At 41.5% G+C, this 21,592-nt stretch overlaps 1 protein-coding gene across 5 annotated transcripts; it reads left to right on the top strand.

Annotated features, from left to right (window-relative positions):
* Positions 1-3,406: 3,406 nt before the first annotated feature.
* On the top strand, positions 3,407-21,592 carry LRRC61 (leucine rich repeat containing 61). Of its 5 annotated transcripts, none has more exons than XM_043966125.1 (4): positions 3,407-3,772; positions 4,903-4,980; positions 8,720-9,248; positions 20,247-21,592. In XM_043966125.1, the coding sequence occupies exon 4, from the start codon at positions 20,443-20,445 to the stop codon at positions 21,229-21,231; it is 789 nt and encodes a 262-aa protein (XP_043822060.1). In that variant the 5' UTR covers positions 3,407-3,772; positions 4,903-4,980; positions 8,720-9,248; positions 20,247-20,442; the 3' UTR covers positions 21,232-21,592. The 5 variants fall into 5 exon arrangements, 4 of the variants coding, with proteins under 4 accessions (XP_043822060.1, XP_043822061.1, XP_043822059.1 ...); XM_043966126.1 differs by lacking the exon at positions 8,720-9,248 and adding an exon at positions 5,797-5,816; XR_006353226.1 differs by lacking the exons at positions 8,720-9,248; positions 20,247-21,592 and adding an exon at positions 11,028-12,615.

Raw genomic sequence — 21,592 nt, 5'->3', positions numbered from 1 at the left:
AGCTAATGTGGGAATGTTTTCCATGACTACTCATGTGTAACTTATTTTGAAATGCTTGAGTTCTAGTGGGTGGGGGTGGGAATGGAGGAGGAAGAGAAATTGGAACACAATTTTTTTAAATTGATGTTAAAATTTGTTTTTACATATATTTTGGAAAATAAAATTCTATTAAAAAAGAGATAACACTGGTAATAAGCAAAAACTTTCTTTATTCCATTGGAAAAAGAAAACTAGAAACATGTGCCAGGGCCTTCTCTGATACCAAAGAGACCCACTTTATTGTGGCCAAATCTCAATAGATAGAGAGATAGATAGATGGATAGATGGATGGATGGATGGATGGATGGATGGATGGATGGATGGATGGATGGATGGATGGATGGATAGATGGATAGCAATTGTTGTGCAGTGAGCTATAGCCCTGACAATGAGGGATAACAGAAACAATGAGACAAATTTGATAACAGGACTTCATGACTGGAACACAGGTCCTGCAGCTACTTCTCTGAGCTTAGGGACCATCTGATGTTTTGTGAAACAATTCTGGGATTTTGCTGGGCTTGAGTTAATCCAGAGTGAGCACAAAGGATTGTTGTTATGCCAAGCTCAGGGCACAACTTGCTTCCTGGGCCTTAGCTCTGGAAAACAGTCTGTCTCCTAATAGTAAAAAGAGAGGGGGTGGTCTTGGCATGGGGATCCTGACATTCTAAAAGCCAATAACTTTCAAAGGCTATTAGAAAATAGGGTCATGTGCAACCAAAGAGCATTCCATGATATTTTGCTGTAAAATACTGCAAGAGTTATGTCAAAGAAGCACACACACACACACAGAGTACTCTGCATTTCAGTCACAAGTCTGCCAGAAACAATTCTTTACATTAACAATTTAACAGTGTTCTCTTTTTAATCATAAAAGAATTTTATTATTTTCCAGTTACATGTAAAAATAGTTTTCAACATGTGTTCATAAGAGTTGTAGTTTCATATTTTTCTCCCACTCTGCCTTCCCTCCCCAAGACATAAAGCAAGCAGATATAGGCTATATATGTACAATCACATTAAACACATTTCTGCATTAGTCATGTTGTGAAAGAAGAAGCAGAACAAAAGGGAAAAACCTCAAAAAAGAGAAAAACAACAAAGTAGAAACAGTATGGTTCAATCTGCATTCAGAATCCGCAGTTCTTTTTTCTGGGTGTGGAGAACATTTTCCATCATGAATACTTTGGAATTGTCTTGGGTTAAGCAATTTAATATTAATGTAATCTAAGCATTTCTTGCAGAGAGAGAGAGAGATCCAAATTGGAAGTGTCCTACTTGCCCCAGACACAACTTTACCACAAGACATTTTGAGGTAACATTTATAGGCCTCTCTAACAAGGAAAAAAGTAACGATATTCCAAAATACAGTTTGGGGTTAACATTCTAATCCAATAGAACAATAGTCACTTAATTTTCTTTAAAAAAAACCCAAAACAAAAAAAACTGGATCTTTAAATTACCACTCTCATAAAGAATGGAAAAGGACTTCCTCTTGTGATCAATACTCTAACCTAGGGGTCAGTAAACTACTGTGGAGGACTAGCCACTTATACACTATAGACTCAGGAGAGTTAAAAATGCTTTTATATGTTTAAATATAATAAAAACTTTATTCAAAAATGTAAACTGTAAAATGATATTCCTACCTCAAGGGGAGTGCAAAAACAGTTGGAGAGCAAGATTTATTAAGCCCTGAATCCCTTCTGAATGGAATAGAAGGTATTGTAGAAGGATGATAATACCAACTCCATCAGGGAATAGAGAAGCAACATCTTAATGAAAAAGGAGGTATTTTTTGTTCTCAATTTGGTTACTGCTCAATCCATTTTTTTCTAGGCTTTTTGTTTTTGTCCTTAAAAGCTCTATATGTTTTCCTAAAAGGGAAAGTCTGGAAAGACTGGGGAAATATTTATTTCTTAATATTTTTAATTGAACTAAAAAGGGAAGCTTTTAATACACTCCCACAGGTGTTAGATGAAAGCTTGGCAAATTGTTCTATCCAATGACCCTCTTGTCCAAAGCAAAACAACCGCAGCTGCTCAGCCTCAAACACTATTTTTCAACCTGCCACTCCCTGGAATTAGAATGTTATCTGCCAGCAGAGCCTTCAAAGTTCTCTAAGGCCTTGCCCATAGCAGGTGAGCTCAAAAGTATTGAAATGAATTATTGAATAATATTATATTGAATTGCCCTTTCCTTTCTAACATCATCTTTTCTACTGAATGTAAGTTCTTTTGCTCAATCCACCTGCTTGTCCCTTTCCCATTCCTACGGGTTAAGCTCCACATTTGTGTTTCTCTTCATGGTATTTCTCCCAAATGCAGTATGTCTTTCAGTCCTTTTCCACAATCCTCATCCATTACCTACTTCAAATAAGTCTTTTCAGATAAATCCCAGCCCTCTAGAATTGCTCCCTTATTGTATATCCCTCTAGTCTTTCTCTATTCAATTTCTACTATTGCTTTTTTCTTTATTCTTTTTTTAAGTTTATACAATCATGTTAAATATATTTCCACATTAGTTGTGTTGTGAAAGAAAAATCAGAACAAAAGGGAAAACCACAAGAAAGAAGAAACAAAAAACAACCAAAAAGTGGGAAATAGTATGCTTTGATCTGCATTCAGACTGCATAGTTCTTTTTCTGGATGTGGAGAGCATTTTCCATCACGAATCTTTTGGAATTGTCTTGGAACATGGTATTACTGAGAATTAAGTCTATCACAGTTGATCATCACACAATGTTGTTGTAATGTTATACTGTTGCTTCCAAAACTTTCTTCGAAAGTTGGAAGTTGCCTGTTTCATGTGCATTGACGTTTGATTTCATGGTCATAGAATCTCAGGACTGGAACGCACTCTAGAGATCATGTAGTTTGATCTGTCCCTCCTCCGATCTCTCACGGTTCTTTTCTATATGTAACAAAACTGAACTTAATGTAATATGTTTCATTCAGTTTATATTCACACTTTTCCAATATTGTTGGTAACCAGTATGTTTTTTTTAAAAGTCAGTCGACAAATACTTATTAAGCTCAGTCAATTCATCAGCAATTAAAAATAATAATAAAATTTTGTTTTGTTTTTGGAGTTCTAAGTTATTCTTTAGATGAGATTTAACCAGTGGAGAATATGGTGAATAATAATGTACAATAAATACTTTTCAAGTGGCAGGGTCATCATTGACCTTTACATTTCCTAAGTAGAATTTTTCATATTTCACTTTCAAATGTATGTAGGGACATTCTTTTGAAACATGCCCAGAACACCTAATATAGCGTCTCTCACACCAGAGATAGTTAAGACCTATGGGGGAAAGGGGAATACAGGAGAAATAGCTCATGCGCATTACACGAGCACAGCACATTTGGGGTGGGGGGGAGGAAATCTCCACTTGGATTGTATCATCCTGTTAATTTTCTCGGGGGCGGATGGGTCATAGAAGCATGACTTGTCTGCCTCAGTAGGCTGTCATTCGCTTTGACAATCCGGCCCGCATCTCTGGCTGCTGACCGGCTCTCCCTCAGTAACAGCCTAATGAGCCGGTCCAGTTCTGCGGCTCCCTCCAAGCCTCACCATTGGGTAGTCAGGGAGGCTGCTTCCCCGGAGCGCTTCGGCCTAGGGAAAGTGGGGCGTGAGCTGCTCCCTGGGTCGGGTCGGGCCAGCCTCTGTGGGAGGATCGAATTGGATGCGGTTCGTTAATATCGCGACAGCGGCTTTCTCCCGGGCGCGGGTAAGGGCCCCTGGTGAGGCGATGCTTAGTACGCCCATGGTCACGGTCGGGGTCAAGGTCAGGGGAAGCGGTGTTGTCCGGGGAGGCGGGACTGGGGCTCGTGCATCTGTTCTACTTGACATCCTTTCACAGCCCCGCGATAGGGGCGGGGGAGGTGGTTTAAGGCAGGGTTGCCCAAACGGCGTAGCCCGGCAAGTGCCCTGCCTGTTCAGGAAGACACCTTAGCTTTCCCGAGATTCGTAGTCCAGAAGCATTGTCACAGGTCCACTCCATCCTCACAGCATCCTGCGATTGGTAGGTGAAGCAGGAAGGTTTATCACCAGGTGACAAGTGAAGAAACTGCTACTTGTGTGACATTGGGCAATCTCTCTGGGACTTGGTTTCCTAATCTGTTAAATATTTTCGGTGTGCCTTCTGGCTCTCCAATTATATTAATTATATAATATGCAATATCATATTACTAATGATATAGTTATACACTATATAAATAAAACTAATACTATATCAATGCCAACATTTACATAGTGCTTTAAAGTTTTCAAAGCTCTTTACATGTATACATAGACATGCACTCATTTATCTATGAGATTACAACTATACCTTTGAGGTAGGGATGTCTCCAACATTGGAAATGTTCAGGGAAAGGCTAAATAACCAGGGTTATAGAGGCTGTTTCTTGACTGGGCTAAGAGGTTGATCTGGAGGATTCCCAAGGTCTTTCCCTGACTCTGAATACTGTATGACTTGCCCAAGATCACACAGGAAGTATGTGCCAAAGGTAAAATAGAAACAAAGTCTGCATTTCTCCCACTGGCATAGTGAGTGCCTCCACCAACCACACGTGGATAACAAGGACTTAAATAACAAAACACATCATATTTAAGTGGGATTTCTATAAATGCTCTTGTCTGTGTTGAGCCCCCAAATACCATAAGGCTTACAATTCTGAGGATTTAAAGTTTGAATAGAATTTAGTTTATCTAGTACAACTTCCTTATTTTTACAGATTAGGAAATTTAGTGAAGAGATTTGCTTGAGGTCACATAGCTAATAAATAGCAGAACCAAGATGTTATCTGTTTCCTGACTCTAAAGTTATTGCTTTTTCTTTCCCCTCATGCCTTATAACAGTTATATGAAAGATGTCCTATTAAGCTGTTAGTACTGGAAAGACAAAGTGGATGAAGAATGAATTTTGCAGAAAATCAGGTAAGCCAGGAATGTAGAGAGAACAAGAAGACCCCAAGTACATTGGTGGGACTGATATGATAAAAGGGTTGGAAGAAGTACTTCAATGTATTGGGTGGATTCTTCTTGCAAAAATATGAATGAACAAAACTCACAAACTATAAAAAGGTTTTGAATGTTTCACATCTATTGTCAGTCAGTCAATAAATATGTATTAAATACTTGTTATATGCTAAGCACTCTGCTAAGCTGTAGTTAAAGAAGTACCCACCCTGGTGAGATCATATATCTCTCTGATTGTTAAAGATACACATATATGCCCATATTTAGGGTTACAAAAAATCAGGATGTAGTTAAAATAGCATGGTTAAAAAATGGTTAATATTTGAAAGTAAAATAAAATTTTAATGCAACACCAACATATACTTGATTTTGTGATTTTAAAAAATTCTCCCTTGCTGATTTTTGTTTTATAAAAGGCAAGTTCAGGGCAGCTAGGTGGCACAGTGGATAAAGCACTGGCCCTGGATTCAGGAGGACCTGAGTTCAAATCCAGCTTCAGATACTTGATACTTACTAGCTGTGTGACCCTGGGCAAGTCACTTAACCCCAACTGCCTCACCAAAAAAATAAATGAGTAAAAAAATTAAAAATAAAATAAATAAAATAAAAGGCAAGTTCTCATATGGGAAAAAATTAATTGTAAATGTTTTTTACCTCATCCTGTCATACATACACACACAAATATATGTGTGTGAGTATATATATACATATGTATGTATGTGTGTATGAATGTGCACAATACCCCAGTCATCCTTCCTCTTCCTTTCTCCATAGGCTCTTCCCTTTCTTTGTAGGTAAGTGGTTCTGAATTTGGACTTTTGAGACCAGTTTGAATCTTGTCTCTAACACTAGCATTATGACTGTGTATAAATTACCTGAGCCACAGTTTCCTTATTTGCAAAACTGAATTAAAATACTCATACAACTATTTCATAAAATTATGATTCCAGGACAGTTGCTTTTTAGAGTTTAAAGCTATCAGTTATTGCTGTCCCAAATTGACCAAAAGGAGACAAAACCCAAGATTTCAGAAAATTCACAATCCATCTTCAAAATCCCCTATATGCACTAGAGGTGGATGCTGTGAAACCACTTGTCAAACATTATAGAGGGACTTCATACCTCAGCCAAGAAGCTGAAATTGTTTCATTTAGTCTATCATTCTCTGTTCTGTGGTTGGAAACAGTAGGGCCAGGGCCTTGTGAGTTTGGCGATATGACAACAAGCAGGTACTTAGTATGGAGAACTGAGACAAAAGCTGAAAGCCCAACATTTATTCAAAGCCCTTCATTAGGCACTGTTGGGGTGGAGGTATAGGTAAGACAGACATAAACATGGTCTCTGCCCCCAAGAGCATGTATTTCAGGAAGAAAATGCATACTCATTTGCAAAGGAATTGCAAGAACAGAGCAATTACAAATGAGCCACCAATAAAATATAGTGGGGGGGGGGGAATATGTAAACACTGAAATACAGCTTATATAAGAGAAAAGGAAACTGGTTTACATTTTATGTGATTGCTGATGAAAGGAGTTTAAATAAGAAAGATGATTCACAAAAAGGGGACTAACTATGGCAGATGAATATAATGTGGTCCTAGAATACAGGTTTGGGGAATAACCAAGACCCTAACCCAGCCTGAAAGGGTCCTCCCCCATTCCTTTTTGGTAAGTGAGAAAGTCTCAGTAGTTAGCCAGTAGTTTGTTTTTTTTTTGTTTTTTTTAATCAAAAACTTCCTTTATATCCTTTCTGGTAATGGTATAGGAGGAAAGCGTAGAGTCTTGGATTCTAGGCTAGCTCTATTGCCTCCTGTGTGACCTTGAGTAACTTACCTAAACCTCTCCTGGCCTCAGTTTTCTCATTTCTAAAATGAAGAGGCTAGACCAGATAATTGCTAAGATCCTTTCCAGCTCTAATGTTCTAGCCTCCTTCTTGAGCAGGGACAAGGTCTTTAGTGCCTTTGGTATCCCACTTCCTATGAACTGAGAGGATAATGGTTTTATTACATTATACAACAAATAGTTAAGTGTATATGCTGCATGCAGGAGACCATGCTAGGCACTGATGGTGATTCTGAAGTAAATAAGACTTACTCTCTGTCCTCAGGGAACTTAGAGACTGCTAGCCCTGTGACCCTGCCCCTGACTTTTTGACCAGTCCAGCTCTCTGAGCCTTTCCCTCATCTGTCAAATAGGAATAGTAATATTTATATTAATTACCTCATAGGATGTGAGGAAAGTGCTTTGTAAACTATAGAGCCTCTGTATAAATGTGAGCTATTAGCAGGGGAAGTAAGTCGAGTAATTGTAATATAAAATAGAAGATGATCAATGCATCATACATATTAACAGAGTGCTATAAATGCCTGTAACACAAAGAGATTGCCACTGATTTATAAGCTCACAAATTCAAAATTCATAGGATTACAATTTAAGTTTAGGGACCTTAGAGGTCTTTTAGCCCAATTCTTTATTTTACAATTTGTTGTAAAATCTCAGCAGAGCTGAGACTTAAACCTTAGTCCTCTGATTGTAGTTTCATCATTCTTTCTGATACACCACACGATGGGAATAGAGAAGGATTCATTGAGGAATAGGCATTCAAACAAACATTTAATATTCAAATGAGGCCCTCATAGACTTGATATGTATTGGCTAGGAATAGGGGTAATCTTGGAAGTATTGACTTTTTCCTTTCCAAGACCCTCAAGGGTCATCTTGTCCATCTTCTCTCTTACCAATAGAAATATATTGCACAGAAGCCATTTTAGCCACATAGGCGTCCATCCAAAGATTATTCTTAAGTGCTGAAGTAGTAGTATGCTTCAATTTGGGGCAGTTTTCCCTGTTGGAAGGTACTTTGTTATATTTAATCTCAGTCACTCTTACTGCAACTTGAATCCTTTTTTTTCATTTCAAAGGAGATGAAGAATAACTTATCATCTTCCAAGAAATAAGTTAATCTCCTATGGTTCAGAACTGAAAGCAATTCAAGAAAGCAAACACCTTCGTTTTGCAGATGAGGAAACAGACCCAGAGATATGAAGTGACTTTTCCAAAGTCACACAGGTTACAGTAAATAGTAGTGTTAGGATTTGAACTCAGGCCTTCTGACTCATACATCATGTTCTTTCTACTATAATTTTGTCTTCTTTTCATCTGGTAGACAGCTATATCTGACTTTTACAAGTCAAATAATACCAATTACTTTGCTGTTTCTATAAAATAAAGAGGCTGGGTTAGATGATCTGTTTCTTATCCTTTTATTAGCTTTGTTTCTCTCATCTCATTTCTTTCTCAAATTATTGTCATTCTTCTTACTACTGTGGAGCCCTGAACTTGAGTCAGCAGCCTACTTAGAATTTTGTCCGTCCTAAAAACAACAACACCTTTATGGGTTTTAAAATGCATTGTATGCACAAAAAAACAACAACAACAACAACAAAAAATGCATCTTATGAATTATCTATAACATATTTTAAATCTTGGACTTTCTTCTTGCCTTTCTTTAGTCTCTCTTTGAAATACAAGCTAATTTTATCATTAACCAAAGATTGATGTAAGTAAACAGGTAGATTAGCAATAAAGGAAGTTACATAATAAATTATATTACAGAATAGCAATGACTTTGGATTAACTTCATCATCCCACTTCCCAACTAGCATGACCAACTTTGAATTGACTTTGTTTTTATGCAGACAGCTTCTCTGACCCACCTCTAGAAGTGACTCAGAATCAAAGGAAATCTACTTGTTCCAGTTTACACCTTCTAGTTCTTTGGCATCTGAGTGATTTTTGTGATGAGGTCGTCTGCTGGCTTTCACCATATCCCCCTTTTGTCTGCTACAATTCTGGCTCCATTCTGCCTTGAGGAGGACTCTTGAAAGATTACCCACCTTTGATCACCTGATCACCATTTAGGCCCAAGATCAGTTGTAAAAGTAGTTGCAGGAAGCACCATGGAAGAAGAATGATGTTGAATAGAAGGATAGTTCATTTCCAAGAGCTCCTGTTAGACCAAAAGAAGAAGAAGAAGAAGAAGAACCCATAAAAACCACCTGGATGAGGATAAGGCCAGGGGAAGCTCTGGGGTTGAGGAGTCACTTCTTTTTGCTCTGAACCACTTTGTTTTGTGCAGAAGAGAATAGTAAATGGTATGACTCAGGCTTTTGATGTGGGAAAGTTTGGGTTCCTCATCTTTGGACCCGGCATATCTGCGGGTTTCCTGTAAGTGACCTCTTTTCATCTACAAAATTTCCTCTTTTCAGTCTTCTTATTCCTTCCCATCAACTGACCTCTTTTCTCTTTTCCCAAGTGTAACCTCAATTGGGACAAATTTAAGCAGACATCAGAGAGAGTCTTTCCTTGAAAATTGTTCTGCTGCCTAGGCCCATCCCCTACTATTCAGGCATCTTTTTTAAGTCAATATGTCAGAAAAAGAAAAAAAAAGCAAACTTGGTAAGAAGCAGAGTACATTAGATTCAGTTGAAGCTAGGTCCCAGGGCATGTACCACCCTGGCTGAAACCAGTTCCCAGAGGACAGCCACCACTTCTTCTGTCCTCCATGCTTGTTCAGCATCACTAACGTCTCTCAGTTCTTTGGCTTTGGAGCCTGGAAGTATGTACCAAAGATTGAAATCAGACTGGAGTCCAGTGCAAAGGAATGGGTGAAGGAAGAGGCTGAGACTCTAATTCCAAGAGGCAGAACTGTAAAAAGAGGAAGGAGGAGCTACCTTCTTAAAGGATTGCTTTTTGTGTACGTGCTGATCAGAAGACCTCATCTTTGCCTGGTCAGAACTAAACTTGCTTGGATATTCAGGAAGGAAAATTCCTCCACCATACCATCTGCTCATCAGCATGGCAGCTCTTTGACACAAGTGTCTGGGGAGAGCTCCTGGGCAAACTGTACCTTCTGCCAGGTCAGCATTAGGCAGAACAAGGCAAAGGGAGGGTTGGGGATCAGTACCTTCAGTTGTCATCTGGGAAGAAATCACCTGGTGGAATGGAATGGAAAAAGAAGATGCCTCTCAAGAAGAAGAAGATCTAACCAGAGAAAGGAAGTAGAGGAACCTGGGAGATAGGTAGTAAGGAAAAGAAAAAGGGAGAAGGGAGACCAGAAGAGGTAGTCTTCTCACAGTATCTAAATTTCATTTCCAGCCACAACATTTGTTTTCCAGCTCTAGCCCAAATCTTCCTTCTATATCACCAAGATATCTTTTCAGTATGAGCTTGACAGTGAGAATGAGAGCCAAAGGTGGCCTGAACTCACAATAGCTTAGCTAGCCAGAGAAATAAGTAGCCAGAAAAAGAAGAAAAAGAATATTTTCCTAACTAGTAGCCAAGACCAGAGGAATAAGTTAGGGCTCCATCTAGACCACTCAAACCTAGCCTCTTTGGCCCAGGGACTAAGTAACTCCAGTCATCAGAATGAAACATTAGCATCAAAAGTCCATCTCACTGGACTGGAAGTTCTTTGTCATTGACTGAAAAGACATCAGCCATGCCGTCTATACCCTATCCTGGGCCAGTGTCAGTTGGGAAAAGGTTCATTTTAGCACCACAGCTCTCAGTCATCACTTGGAAGGCATTTCCTCGGAACAGGAAAGAGCTGCAATGAAAAAGCAATGAGGAAGAATAAAGGGAAGGAAAATGAGGAGTTAGGTATAAAATCCACTGACATTATCCCAAGAAAGGATCCATGTTAGGCATCAGTGTTCCCTTACTATATGAAAGTGAACTGGCTCTGAAATCTGAAGATTAGAAAACCTGTTGTGTCCCATTTGTGCCCACCACAAAGAAGAGCAGACTCATGGCTCCCCTTGAAAGAGCTAGGGAGAACGGGAATGGCATGTCTCCCTCACACCCCAGTCATCTTCAAACCCTTGGCTGGAACTACAACATTACGGAGCTGCTTTGTAGCATATCTTTGCCTTGCTTATTTATCTCATCCAAACACTCTTGCCAGTTTATGGTCCATGTTGACTCACTACCATTTGCTCTCTCCAGCCTTTTTGTCCAAGGTTCTGCCTCAGCTCCATGAAGCCGTGGACTTTCAGGTCTTCCAGAAGTTGAAGTGGGCAGAAAGGAAATGAACCTACCTCACTACCCTACGTGTCAACCCAGAATTCTGAGGTGAACTCTCCGGCCACCTCTGCTCACTGGACAGTATACATGGCAGTGGAGAAGCAGCCAAAGCAGATTGCCATCAGAAACACACCACATTTTATACACAGTCTGCTCAAGAAGGCTGCCCTGGGGACAAAGCTGAACCATTCATGGCTCAGCCATAACTCCAGAGCCCAGGCTTCTTGGGAGTGGGTGTTGGCCCTAACATGGAGCAGCCCATGAACAAAGGTAGCACATCCACATCCCTCATTTTACCCATGGCTAAAACGCATGGATGGGAAGTTTTGTCCATGACCAACATGGTATGTAGATGGTCAGTGATTCAACCCAAAAGAAGTCCAGAGGCTACTCTCCAAGATACAGGGTCAGGGTGGCCTCCCACCCTGACAGCTAACAGCCATGGCTGGGACAGACACACCACTAGGAGTCTACCTTTCACATAGTAGAATGATGTGTAGAACAGAAACACTACCCCTGTAAGTATGTCAAAAAACATCAGCTTGAAGAAGCTGGGGGGACCTTGTCCCCAAGAGTTTAGAGTCTCGAAGAAAGTCTAGTGAGTTCTTTGAGATAGCAGCCTGAGTAGCCAGTGCCTTAAGTGAGCCAGGTCCTGCCACAAGTGTGCTACCTTGCACATCTTCCTGAAGATCCATTTGCACTTTGAGGTTCAGGAAAATGGGGCAATCATTGCTCTTGTCAGAGAATCTGGCCCTGCAGCTCTCTACCACCATCTCCCTTAGCTTCCCAGAGAAGTGGAGGCTCCCTCGCCACAGAAAGTCACCTGGCTTGAGAACCAAACCAGGGGGGTCTCAGGAGGACCCTTTGTGCTACTGGGAAAAGTATAGCATCTGGCCAATCCTGGCCCAGCTAGGCATCTTTGGCTTGTCCTGCCCATCCTCTCACCTTCTCTGAATGCATATTTGACTCCCCAAACAGTTCTGTCATCTTAGACCAGACACCTCCCCTGGAGATGGAGAGTATTGAGCTTTGTAAGAACCAAGCTGGAGAACTTTCCCAGCAGTGTCCTGCCATCCTTGATCTTTTTCTGGCTGTGATCCTGAGAATGGCAGTAGTCAGTTGGAAGAGAAGACCTTTTACAGCCCTGGCTTCCTTCGATAGCCTAAGTGTTAATACTACCCACTCCTGCTAACCCAGAGGGCTCAGGGCAGCACCGAGCACTCAGCATTCTGATCCCATTCCACCACCCTCCTCGCCCCTATGTCTACACCTTCTGAGACCCTCTGTAGGTAACAGATTAAAGAAGAACCTGGTGGGACCTATGGTCTCTTAAAACTGTGCCCTTTCCCTCTGGCGGGGACACAGCAAGAATTTTATATCCATTTGATGAAAATTTGGCCAACTTTCAGACTCTGAGATGATCTCCACGTATCATCAGAAATTTGTTGGTTTTCTTTTCAGTAATTTAAAAATTACAATGTCATTATTCATATGTGAGTAAAAAATATTTCTTTCATTCTTGTGTGATTATTAGTACTTCCTAGGAGCAGAATTGACATCTTGTATCTTACAGATTTTCAAACATATATCCACCAAGCCATTTCACCATCACTGGAGGTATGCTTTATAGAGGGACAGGCAACAGCCTGGAGGTTCTTTGCATGATATGAAGAATAGGTGCAGGGGCAGCTAGGTGGCGAAGTGGATAAAGCACTGGCCCTGGATTCAGGAGTACCTGAGTTCAAATCCGACCTCAGTCGCTTGACACTTACTAGCTGTGTGACCCTGGGCAAGTCACTTAACCCTCATTGCCCCACCAAAAAAAAAAAAAAAAAGAAAGAATAGGTGCAAGCCAACAAATCATTTCTCAAAATTACTTTCAAGCCTTCTAGAAAGAATGCTAAAAATGTACCAGTTTAAAAGGGAAGGGGAAAATATGTAACCTCAACCTAAAAGGCTTAAAGGCTATATTTACTCATTAATGTCTTCATAGACCCACAGAGTTACGAAGAATTATGCTCCGATTGTTGGGAGTATCTTGCCAACTAAGTAGTATGCGTTGGAAGCTACCCTCATGTCCACAGTATCTCCCCCACTAATCTGCCCCACAAGGTTCACTCCTTCGTGGTCAATTGAATCTAATAAATTTTTACTGTTCCTACTGTGTACAAGGAACTATACAAATGAATGAAATGTAGTCCTTGTTATCAGAGAGTTTGTAGTTTAATGGGGAGGGGCAGAATATGACATATATAAATAAAACTAGGCAACAGAGTAGAGTGAGAAGATCATAAAGCACTCTCACCAAAACAACCCTGAGAGAGAAGCAGGGAGGGCAAGGGCTATCCTTATCTTTACTGATGAGATAACTGAAATAAAGAAAAAAAGACTTGCCCATCTTCCTCTCCCCAGACCCCACCCCCAGGGATGGGCCCAGGATTTGAACCCAAGACTTAATTCCAAATCCAATGCCTTTTTCATTACACCACAGTGCATTGTGAATGGAAAGCATCCAACAGTATGAAATAAGACAGGAGATTAAGATGGTTTGTTGTATGGGGGCTTCTGTTAAAGAGGAAAGGCCTCAACTGGGAGAAGTAACAGAAAAACACATCTGCATGTTAAGATGAATCATTGTACCCTACTGAGAGAGGCCCTAAAAGGATGGGTCACTAGACAAGTAAATTAAATAAGGGAATTAAGGAAAGAAAGAGAAAATTGGGGATTGCTCAGGAAGAGCAGTCCCCATGGGGTGCCAAAGTATGGGGCTATGACTAGCATGCTGAGATTTGGGGCATCTGGTGTAGGAGACACTAAAAGGGAGAAAGATGGGTTGAAAATGAGGTGAGGTGCTGGTCCAAAGGCATTCACATCTTGGTCCTTGGCTAGCTTTTAAGGAAGATAACCTTGGGGGTGCCTGTCCCTTTCCTCTTTCAAGATTGTCAAAGCTAAAAGGGACCCGAAGGATCATTCAGTCAGTTCTCATTTTGCATGTGCAGAAACAAAGCTGAGGCTGAGAAAGATGAAGGGAGGGATTTCCTCTAGGTCTCATGATGAACTCCTGCCAGAGTTGGGTTAAATCTACTTGACACCCAAATCAAAGCTTTTGCCACCACACTACATGGATTCTAATGGGCTGATAGATCCAGACTCTGCCTTTCAAGTCCCTCAACCCATTCTGTCCATGCAGTGTCTGGTCCTGAGGTAACATCTTATTTTTTCAATATAATGCCAGATCAAGTTTATATTTTGAGATGAAATGTGTTCATTGAGAATGTATGTTTTTGAACAGTGACCTAAGAATTACTGTGCTAGGTGGCACAGTGGATAAAGCACAGGCCCTAGATTCAGGAGAATTTCTGTTCAAATTCGGCCTCAGACACTTGACACTAGCTGTGTGACCCTGGGCAAGTCACTTAACCCTCATTGCCTTGCAAAAAAAAAAAAAAAAGAATTACTCACATACTTTACCTCTTCCTTAGGAAAAAAGAGGTCTGTGTGTGTGTGTGTGCTTCTGTTCATGTATATATAGCCATGTTCAATGCCTGTAACCAACAGTATGACATAGTATAATGAGCATAGGCTTTGGAATCAGAAGAACCAAGTTTCAATGCTTGCTTTGCTATTTGCTACTCACTGTGTTATCTTGGGCAAGTTTCCTTGTTGGTGCTTCTCTTCTATAGTTGTAGGGTTGTCCTAGATCAGGGTTTCTTAAATTTTTTCCACTCAAGGCCCCTTTTTGCCCAATAAATGATTACATGACCCTGGGTATATAGGTATCTAAAATAGGTATACATAACTGCCAATTTTTCTCCACCTCGAACATTCAGTTACATGACCCACAATTTAAGAAGCTAGGTTCCGGATCATCTTTTCTCAAACATTTTGGTTAAAAATTATTGAAGATTCCCTTAAGAGCTTTTGTTTATATGGGTTGTATCTATCAATATTTATCATATTAGAACAGAAAATGTCTTAGTATTATTCTGAAATTAGTTTTCACCTACAGGATCCCCTGAGAAGGTTTTAGTACCTCCAGGAGTCCCCAGACAATACAGAGAACCATAGGGCTAGTTGATATCAAAAGCCCACTGCAGCTCTAAAACCTGTGAGCCTATGTATGTCATTTTCTCATTGTCTCTTCTTCCAAACACATCGTGTTTGGATCTGAAAAAAAAAATAACCAGGGCATATGACTTATTCCCTCCCTTTCTTCCTTCTAGACTTAACATTTGCAAAACACCTTCCCAAACTCTAAGGACCTACATTTTAAAAGTCAGACACTGCTCTCCAGGAGCTCACATTCATTCCAATGGGAAGACAATATACATGGACTATTTCATCTGCAAGTCAGATGGAAAGGCCCCATGGTCTCTAGGGTGCTGCCACTAAGCAGCTGGTAATGAATTCTCTTCTTTGCTGTCATTTCCCACAGATAAAATCATACCCATTTCTGGACTAGAAGCGTTTATATTCCAAAGCCTTAGGTTCAGAGTCATCTGGTATTCATCAGGGCCTGAGGGAGATGGTAGTAGCAGATGGGGATGGTTGGCCTCTTATCTTTTTTTTTTTTTTTGGTAAGGCAATAGGGGTTAAGTGACTTGCCCAGGGTCACACAGCTAGTAAGTGTCAAGTGTCTGAGGCCAGATTTGAACTCAGGTCTTCCTGAATCCAGGGCTAGTGCTTTATCCACTGCGCCACCTAGCTGCCCCCGGCCTCTTATCTTTATAGTGCTTGCCTCCCACAGTGTCTGTGATGGCTGGGATGAAACAGAACCCACAGTAATTTGAGGGTTGTAGTCATACCCAGGACTCCTGCATTTATCTTCCCTTTGGGTGGTAGCCAACCAGCAGCTGTTAATGGTAGGCCTCTTCTCCACAGTGATTTCTCCCCTCCATAGTGGCTGGGGGTGGGGGGGCGGGCATGGTACAGTGACCTGGGGGACACTGCTATTCCCAGTGCTCTTGGGTTTAGGGTTTTGGCTGTTTCCATAAAGGTTGGAGTAGAGAGGATGGTTAAGGTGCTGGTGATGGTCTGATTGTCTAGAACATGACTCCTCCTGTCTTTCACTCAGCAAGGATCATTGTTTCCATTGTACAGAAAGTAAAACTGAGTCTTAGAAAAGAGAAGTCTTTAACCCCTTGTTACACAGCTACCCAAATTCTTGTAGAATACTGTTCTTTATATAGAGAGATAGTACTATTGTTCAACCATCAATGCATGTGTACTTTTGAGTTGTTTTTCAAGGGTAGATATTTGTATTGATCTACCCAGGTACAACTGGGGCTTGCAGTCTGTGACTGTGCAAAAACTGATTTGCCCATTGAAGAATTGAATCCATGGGTCTGTCTGCCCTAATATCACCATGATCTAGTCACTTAGTATCCCGTTAATACAGGAACAAGAACCAGGGGCTTATTGATTCCCACACCTCTCCACTACAGATCACATAATAATAACAATAATAGTAACAATATTTATGCAACATTTTGAAATTTGCAAAGTGCTTTCTGTATGATCTCATTTGAGCCTTGTAACAATCTTTTAGGGTGGGTACAGATGAGATGTTGAGGCTCAGAGAGAAGTGACTTGTCTGTGATCTGAAAGAGTGTCAGGCAAGACTTCAACCTAGTACTTCCAGATTTAAAATTGGGTACAACTGTCCTCTTGCCACACAGTGAACCTCTGAGACTGAGGCCTGTTGTGCAAATCAAAAGATAAAACTCTTAAGAAAATAATTGCCTAAATACACTATCTTTTACTTCCAATCAAGTTTGATGAACACAGAGTATGCACAGGCTCAATTAGATTTTACTATATGACTTCTTTTGTACAGAAGAGCAACAATCAAAGGAAATGTTTGTTCTAGTGGTTTTCAGTTTTTTTGTCTTAGCACCCCGTTGTACTCTTAAAAATTATTGAGAACCCCCCCAAACAGCTTTTGTTTATATGGATTATATCTATTGATATTCAGAGATTAAAACATTTTAGTATTATTCTAAAAATACTTTTGACCTCATGGACTTCCTGAAAGAGTATTAGGAACTCCTGAGAGTCAATCACACTTTGAGAATTGGTTTATCCTGATGGGCTACACTAACAAGGTACAGGTATATATGAGAATTTAAAAAAAACAAACTCAGTTAAGATACATATACTTTTTTTTGTTTTTGCAGGGCAATGGGGGTTAAGTGACTTGCCCAGGGTCACACAGCTACTAAGTGTCAAGTGTCTGAGGCTGGACTTGAACTCAGGTACTCCTGAATCCAGGGCTGGTGTTCTTATCCACTGTGCCACCTAGCTGCCCAAAATACTATACTTTTAAAAGACGTAACTGATATATGGTAGAGACAACTGTAGCTCACATGATATTGGCACAGAATAAAGGTGATATATGGTTCAGAGAATTAACTGCCATAATGAAATACCTTTTGGAACAAGATAAAATGTTCAGGATGTTTCTTCAGATTCACACCTGTTCTGGCCAGTCCCCTGATAGTTTAGGTTTAAATCTGGAACAACATCAGACTCTCACTGATCATTTAGCAACTGCTGAATCCATGGGTCTAATTTAATCATGTAAAATTATTTTTTTCCTTTTCTCTTTTTTCCCTCCTTTTTTCGAGGCAATGAGGGTTGTGACTTGCTCAGGGTCACACAGCTAGTAAGTGTCAAGTGTCTGATGTCAAATTTGAACTCAGGTCCTCCTGAATCCAGGGCTGGTGCTTTATCCACTGTGCTCTAGCTACACCCCGCCCCCACTCCCAGCAGTTAATTAAAAAAACAAAAAGATTTGTTTAGCCATAGCAAGAGAAAGATATTGAATGAAGTTAGGCAACCTCAAGTTGATTCAGAAGAATGAAACTCCCTTGTCTGGGCTCTCCACCTTGACCTACCAATCAAGCATCAGAGTGCTACTGCAGAGCCTTGTGACTACTTTGTATTTAGTTGACCCTGCACTGATGTCAACAGCCTGAGCTGACCAAGACTCAAAGATGGCCTCAGTACCTTTTGTGTGTGTGTGTGTGTGTGTGTGTGTGTGTGTGTGTGTGTGAGAGAGAGAGAGAGAGAGAGAGAGAGAGAGAGGCAATTGGGGTTAAGTGACTTGCCCAGGGTCACACAGCTACTAAGTGTCAAGTGTCTGAGGCCACATTTGAATTCAGGTCCTCTTGAGTCCAGGGTCAGTGCTCTATCCACTGCACCACCTAGCTGCCCCCTCTCAGTACATCTTGAGAAAAAAATTAACCTATCTTACATGGAGGGCATTGCTCCTACTGCAACACTGTTCTACATTTTGACTTCCTCAGTAAATTGTAGCCATTTACTCTAAAACCAAGGTGGTGTCACTTGGCTTCAAATTTAGCTAAACTCTATTTCTGGCCTATAGGTAATAATGGAGTTTCCCTTCTTCAACAGGACTTGAAGCCCCTTAGTTAAACCCTCCTGAGAAGCAATTCTTTTTTTGAGGAACCATCATAAACTACTGGTTGGCTCAGACCTGAAGAAGGGCTTTGGACCAGGTCTATCCCCGCCATTAACTTGCAATATTATCTTGGGTGTACGACCTCATCTTCCTGTTCCTCAACTTCCTTATCTGTAAAGTCAAAGACAGAGCTCAATGATCTCTCAGATCGTTTTCAGGGTGAATGTTTTTATGACCCCAAGGGCACAAGCAATACAGAAATGCAGAGAGTGAGGCAACAGTTGAAGAGTGGCAAAATGGGTCTGTGTATAGCTTGTCTTCAATTAAAAGAAATTGCTTGTTTCATGTTTCAGTTTTCTTTTAAAGTGTAACTGACTTTTTCCTCACAATGTTGATGAGTAAGAATGAACTACCTTTAGGGATTTGGGGAGCTAGTGGTGAGTCTGGGAAGACTTCATGGAAGAAGCAGACCTTTAGAAAGAGGGCAGCACTGGACCAAACTGGATAAAGGTTTGTTTAGACGAGATGTAGGAATGGAGAGAGAAAGAGATAAATACAGAAGAGAGTGTTTAGGTTTGTTTGGTATGATTTGTGCTGTTATGGGCTACAAGGTGATTTATGTAAGGGGAGTACGGCAGCTGGTAGAGTCTTACTGAAGACTTCATAGATGGAAATGAGAGGAGGGTGTTTGCCAAGGGCAGTGAGGAAAAGAAAGAGAGTTATAGAGCTATTCATTAAAATCCCTCCCAGCCCTCTGCCTCAGAGATGGAGCTCGGTATTCCCTACTGTGTTGGTACTTGGCCTAGGAGTCTAGCCCTTTAAATGTTCCTTACTGGTATGGGAGGAGCTAGTTGCCTTGGCAGAGGGCCTGGTTTCCGTGGAGATTGGGTATGGCTCACAAGGTGGTAACTGTTGTAATTAATAGCAGCATGTCTTGGGAAGTGGCTGCAACTGAAAAACACCAGATTCTAAAACGTCTGGGGTGAGTGGCTCCTCCCGGCCAGCATCTTCAGAAGCCATTTTTGATTTCTTTACATACCTTTGAGTCACACCCAACTGGTCAAGGTTAATGAAGACCCCAGGATAAGGATTTGGTGCTGAGCCTAGGACTCCTGGATTTGGGCCCAGCCTGAGTGTCTCAGCCTGGATGTAGCCCAAGTGTGCAGGAAATGTGGGACAGAAGTCAGAATTGAAAGAACAGCTGGGGGCTTGTCTTTTTAGGCAGAGGTATTTGAATTTATCCAGTCATTTTTCTTTAGTGCATATTCTTCCCTCCAGCCAGGTCAGGTTCTTTGATATCTCTTCGCTGTACAGTCACTCATTCTTTCCTCCCGTTCTTAGCTTATGCTATTTTCTTTCTGTTCTCAGACTGAAATATCTTTCCCCATATAGACACCCCCCCCCACAACAGAGCCAACATATCTTCTAAAACAGGGACTATTTCAACCTACATTGGTCTCTCCATTTTCCAAAGTCATATGTAGCACTTAGAGGCTGAACAACATATAATAACCCTGTGAGGTATAGTAGAGGCATTTTCATTTCCATTTTGCAGAAAAGAACTGAAGCCCAGAGAGGTTGTGATTTATCCAAGGTTACAACAAGCATCGGAGTTAAGTTTTGAAAGCACATCTTCTGACTTCACATCTAATGCTCTTCTGTCGTACCAAGTTGCTTCCATAATAGGTATTCAATAATGTGTTGTCTTCTCACTCCAGGGACCCTGAAACAGACCACCTGGGACTTGGCCTACATCAAGTTGATTATTGATGCAAGGGATAGTGTACATCAGGAGTGAATATCTGAGCCGGCCCTTGGATGGAGCCAGATCTACACTGACAAACACTTTCCCCAGTTCACCCCAACTGCCCCCAGATAACCAGATCCCAGACCACTGAAGCCTTCTTATGCTTCATGGAGCCCCATGGGGAGAGAGTTGGAGAGGGTGATAGGGTGCGTATCACAGCCCAGATGCTTAAAGCCTGGTCAGGTGAATTTTCCCTGGAGTCCATCTTGTTGCTGAAACTTTGTGGTTTGGGGCTGGTGGACCTGGGCTGCCTTGGTGAATGTTTGGGGCTGGAGTGGTTGGATTTGTCTGGTAACACACTCACCCACCTAGGACCCCTGGCCTCCCTTCGGCAACTAGCTGTACTCAACGTCTCTGCCAACCGTCTGACAGGCCTAGAACCACTGGCCTCTTGTGAGAGCCTGCAGAGTCTCAATGTAGCTGGTAACTTGCTGGCTGGGGTGGGCCAACTGCAATGCCTGGCAGGACTTCAGCGGCTGGAACATCTGAGGCTTCAGGACCCCTTGGCACGGCTTAGCAACCCACTCTGCAATAGCCCTTCCTACAGGGCTGCAGTTGGGGAGCTGTTGCCTGGCCTAAAGGTCATTGATGGGGAGCGAGTGTCAGGTCAGGGCAGTGAATTCTACCAGCTGTGCCGGGACCTTGACAAATCCTTGCACCGGAGCCCAGGGCCTGTCTCTGGACTTACCCCCTGTGAGGCCAAGCCTTGGGTGGAGCCCAGCTACTGGAAGCCCCCACAGGGCCAGGCCAGCTCCATCCTGGAAGATGCATGCCGTCAGTTCCAGGACACAGTACAAGAATGCCAGGAGCTGAGCCAGAAGGCCGATGATACCCTAGCCCAGGCAGAAGAGGCCCTTAGACCTGCCAGTGGGGACACCACTTCTTTTGTCTTCTAAGCCTAGCCAATGCCCAATGTTGGGAGGGGAGTGGCTGGAGAAGGGAAACTCCCAGGTACCCTAGGCTTTGAAGAACTCTCTGTATACTATCACAAACCTCATTACCAGCCTCAGAGATTGTATCCAATTAGTTTTGTCCCCTTTACTTATGTTTCCTATATACTCAAGGAAAATTAAATCTAGATCCTCGATCTTGTGGAAATATTATGTTTGAACCTGTCTTCTTTCTCTCTGTCTATATTTGCTCATAGAGAAACCAATTATTGCAGGCCTCTTCCTAAGGATCCTGTGCCTCCCCTCCCCACTATCACAAGACTGATCTTAAGAGAACGAGTGCTTGTACCTAAGTTAATTCTCTGGC

This window comes from Dromiciops gliroides, chromosome 5 (assembly GCF_019393635.1).
Source record: "Dromiciops gliroides isolate mDroGli1 chromosome 5, mDroGli1.pri, whole genome shotgun sequence".
NCBI lineage: Eukaryota > Metazoa > Chordata > Mammalia > Microbiotheria > Microbiotheriidae > Dromiciops > Dromiciops gliroides.
This window is presented reverse-complemented; position numbering and strand designations above follow the sequence as displayed.

Excerpts from the sequence above, each read along its gene's own strand:
- LRRC61 (XM_043966124.1), top strand. The coding sequence starts at position 20,443 with ATGGAGCCCCATGGGGAGAGAGTTGGAGAGGGTGATAGGGTGCGTATC.